The sequence below is a fragment of the Camelina sativa genome, unplaced genomic scaffold (genome assembly GCF_000633955.1).
Source record: "Camelina sativa cultivar DH55 unplaced genomic scaffold, Cs unpScaffold01574, whole genome shotgun sequence".
NCBI classification, from domain to species: domain Eukaryota; kingdom Viridiplantae; phylum Streptophyta; class Magnoliopsida; order Brassicales; family Brassicaceae; genus Camelina; species Camelina sativa.
This window is the reverse complement of record NW_010922692.1, coordinates 1-4,602: the sequence shown is the minus strand read 5'-3', so window position 1 is coordinate 4,602 and position 4,602 is coordinate 1. Positions and strand designations below refer to the sequence as shown.

The window sequence follows — 4,602 nt, the reverse complement described above, 5'->3', positions numbered from 1 at the left end:
CCGCATAGACTTGTAACCATTAGGGTAACCATTGATCCAATATATAAAGACAATGTGATGTAAACCTTTCTTTTAAGGATCAAGATATATTTTTGAGCCTCCAATCATGAACACTTACTAGGGTTCTTACCTCATGCTTTCATGGTATCAGAGCGCCAGTAAAAGTTCTCAATGGCTATTTCTGAATCTTTTTCTTCCGCTCGTCTCTCTCTCTCAAGTTGTGACTCTCAAACTTACATAGTCCAACTATCTGCTATGGAAGACTCAGTTTGAGTCCTTTCTTTCACCACAGATGCTACTTGGCTATGTTAATGGTACAATCTCTCGTCCATCAACAACACGCTCGGCCACTGGTCCTACAGGAGCCACTGAAGAACCAAATCCGGAGTTTGCAAAGTGGATCCGCAATGATCAGCTGGTTATGGCATGGATCTTTGGTTCTCTGTCGGAACCATCACTCCAAGCTTTCTACGGTATGCATTCGTCTCAAGAGGTATGGTCAGCGCTTGCTAAAAAGTTTAATCGAGTCTCTACTACTAGAATGTTCGAACTGAAAAATAGATTGAGGGCATGTATTAAGTATGGGAGACCTATGGATGAGTATCTAAGTGAACTAAAGCAAGTGTTTGATCAGTTAGACTCAATAGGTTTTCCTATGTCTGAATTAGAGAAGATTCATAGCTTGTTAACTGGCTTAGGCAAGGAATATGAATCTATTGCTACTGTGATTGAGCACTCAATGGATGCTGAACCTGGTCCGTGTTACGAAGATGTCGTTTTCAAAGTCATTGCTTTTGATGATAAGCTGAAGACCAACTCTGCTGCTCCTCCGGTCACACCTCACCTCGCCTTTCAAGCTGAAAAGACTTACTTCGACAGGGGCTCTAGTAACCGAGGAGGACGGTCTGGCTCTGGCGGTGGCTACAGAGGAAGAGGAAACTATTCTACTAGAGGTCGTGGCTTTCAACAGCATGGAAGCAGTCAGAATAGTGGATCTTCTCGTCCTACTTGTCAGATTTGTGGGAAATATGGTCATAGTGCTGCCAAGTGTTACAACCGCTACAATGAGGATTTTCACTCCAGACCTACCTACTGCTCTTGCTGCTATGAGGGTTTATGATGATGAACAACACAACGGTACAGAGTGGCTTCCGGATAGCGGTTCTACAACACACATCACTAACTCCACAGCCAATCTGCAACAAGCACAACCGTACAAGGGAAACAATTCAGTCATGGTAGGAAATGGTGACTTCCTACCCATCACTCACATCGGCTCAGTACCACTTCAGACTTTGACAGGTAAATACCTCCCTCTGAATGATGTTCTAGTGTGTCCGAATGTTACTCAATCACTTTTATCTGTATCAAAGTTATGTTCGGCTTACCCTTGCACGGTTTGATTCTGATAGTGTGCGTGTAAAGGACAAACATACCAAGCAGCTCCTCACAACCGGAAACATGAGTAGAGATCATTATGTTTTGGAAAATCCTGCCTTTGCTGCTTTCTACTCGACGCGTCAACTTGCTATCAGTGATGAAGTTTGGCACAAAAGGTTGGGGCATCCAAGTGCACAGGTTCTTCAACACTTGTTGTCTACTGCAGCTATTTCAGTCAATAAACGCACCAACAAGCTTTATGAGTCTTGCAGGCTTGGCAAGAGTGCTCAACTTCCTTTTTCTCCTTCTACTTTTGTAGCTACTAAATCTCTTGAGAGGCTACATTATGACTTGTGGGGTCCTGCTCCTGTCACTTCTACTCAAGGTTTCAGATATTATGTTATCTTTGTTGACAACTATTCTCGCTACTGTTGGTTTTATCCATTGAAGAATAAATCAGATTTTTACTCAGTTTTCTTACTTTTCCAAAGTCTTGTTGAGAATCAGTTTAGTCAGAAAATCAAGATGTTTCAGTGTGATGGTGGTGGTGAATTCACTAGTACTCAATTTGTGAATCATCTTACTAAGAGTGGAATCAAACAACTAATTTCTTGTCCTTACACACCACAACAAAATGGCTTAGCTGAGAGGAAGCATCAATACTTTTCTGAATTAGGCTTGAGTATGATGTTCCAAAGCAAGGTTCTGCAACATTACTGGGTTGAGGCCTTCTTTACTGCCAACTATCTCTGTAACAGGTTGCCTTCCTCAGCTCTCGAGTCTGCTCAAAGTCCTTATGAAGTTTTGTTCTCAGAACAACCAGACTACTCGTCTCTTTGGGTGTTTGGTAGCATTTGTTATCCCACGCTTCAGGCTTATGGTGATAACAAGTTCGATCCTACGTCACTAAAGTGTGTATTTCTTGGCTATAATGACAAGTACAAGGGCTATAGGTGTGTCTATCCCCCAACAGGTCGCGTTTACATTAGTCGACATGTGCTCTTTGATGAAAATGTCTTTCCCTTTGCAGACGAGTACTCTGCCTTACTCCCTCCATCAACAAGTCCTCTCTTCTCTGCCTGACAACAAAGCTTTCTGCCTTCACAGGTCATTAAGGAAAACTCCTCTGTTTCACTATCAGATGCTCCACTAGAAGTTCCAGTGTCTGCAACAACAGAGTTAGCTCCTGCAACAGCGACCGAGGACCCTACAAATTCAGTGAATTCTATCAATCCAGAGCCTGACTCTGTGACTACGGATAATGATGAAAGCTCATCAAGTGAGGCCTCTCATTTCTCAGAAGAGGATTTTCCTCCACTGCAACCTACGGTTAATGATCATGTCATGATAACTAGAGGAAAGGCTGGAGTTCAAAAAACGAATCCTAAATATGCACTCCACGCCACTCATACTACTGTTAAAGAACCTAAAACAGTAGCTTCTGCTCTAAAACACCCTGGTTGGACAGTAGCCATGGGTGATGAAGTTGAGTCCTTTGTGGAAACTAATACGTTTTGCTTGGCTCCATATGAACAATATATGAATGTTCTTGGTTGTCGGTGGGTCTTCAAGACAAAACTTAAAGCCGATGGGAGCTTGGACAAACTGAAGGCTCGTCTGGTCGCCAAAGGCTATGATCAAGAAGAGGGAGTAGATTTCCTTGAAACCTATAGTCCAGTGGTTCGAACTGCAACAGTTCGTATGGTTCTTCATGCGGCAACGACTCACCATTGGGAGATTAAGCAGTTAGATGTTAAAAATGTCTTCCTACATGGTGATTTGAATGAAACAGTATACATGAATCAACCTCCTGGGTTTGCTGACAGTGCACATCCGTCACATGTATGGAAGCTCAACAAAGCAGTGTACGACTTAAAACAATCCCCTCGAGCGTGGTATGATAAATTCAGTACCTTCCTCTTGCAGTTTGGTTTTGAGTGCAGTTTTAAGGATCCATCATTATTTGTCTATCTCAAGAACAACAATCTTATCATTCTGCTCCTCTATGTGGATGACATTGTTCTAACTGGGAATAATCCAAAACTAATTGATGAGCTCCTTCATGCTCTAAGTCAAGAGTTTCGCATGAAAGATATGGGAAGGTTGAGTTATTTTCTTGGAATACTAGCACACTATCATCCTGCTGGTTTGTTTCTCAATCAGCATAAATATGCAGAAGATCTCCTCCTTGCTGTAGGAATGCTTGATTGTGCACCAGCCTCAACACCATTACCTCTAGAACTTCAAAAAGTGAAAGGTCAGGAAGAATCCTTTGATCAACCAACTCTGTTTCGTAGCTTGGCTGGGAATTGCAGTATCTTAGTCTCACTCGCCCAAATATACAATTTGCGGTTAACCTCGTCTGTCAAAGAATGCATTCACCAACGGTAGCTGATTTCAATTTGCTAAAGCGGATCCTTAGGTATGTTAAAGGGACTATTGACTATGGAATCTCCTATTCTAATGACATTGATTCGACATTGCGTGCATATAGCGACAGTGATTATGCAGGATGTCCGACCACAAGTCGCTCAACCAGTGGTTTCTGTACCTTCCTTGGCAAAAACTTGATATCATGGTCTGCCAAACGTCTGACGTCTGTGTCTTTCAGCTCCACAGAGGCTGAGTATCGCTGCCTCTCTGATACGACAGCTGAAGTCACCTGGTTAAAAGACCTCTTTGACAATGTTGGAATGCCACTCACTCATGCGCCTGAGTTATATTGCGATAATCTCTTTGCCGTCTACCTTTCTGCAAATCCTACGCTGCATAAGAAGAGCAAACATTTCAAAGTGCATTACCATTATGTACGAGAACAGGTTGCAGAAGGCACATTGGTCGTCTATCACATCCCTTCAAAATACCAGCTGGCGGATATCTTTACCAAATCCTTACCAGTTCACGTTTTCACTGATCTGCGATTCAAACTTGGTGTGGTCTCACCGCCCACCCAAAGTTCGCGGGGGGATGTAAGCTGTAAAGCCCCAAATCCAATCCATCAACAAGCTAAGATGGGCTCTATGGATACAAAGCCCATTGCTGTTGCTCATGTTCAAATGACATCAATCTCTGCATCATGTCCTAACGGTAACAACAAAGCAAAGTCTTTTGTCGTATCCCCTGTCTCGTGTGCTCTCCGTACGGTCAAGCCAGCTCAGGCTACAATCCAAACAGGGAACATGTTCAGTCCTCTTGCGTCACCTATAGTTTGTTTTTGATGAT

The 4,602-nt window shown here is 42.9% G+C and overlaps 1 protein-coding gene across 1 annotated transcript; it reads left to right on the top strand.

Annotated features, from left to right (window-relative positions):
- Nucleotides 1-292: 292 nt before the first annotated feature.
- On the top strand, nucleotides 293-1,120 carry LOC104774120. The gene has a single exon (XM_010498788.1). The coding sequence runs from the start codon at nucleotides 293-295 to the stop codon at nucleotides 1,118-1,120; it is 828 nt and encodes a 275-aa protein (XP_010497090.1).
- The last annotated feature ends 3,482 nt before the right edge of the window (nucleotides 1,121-4,602 follow it).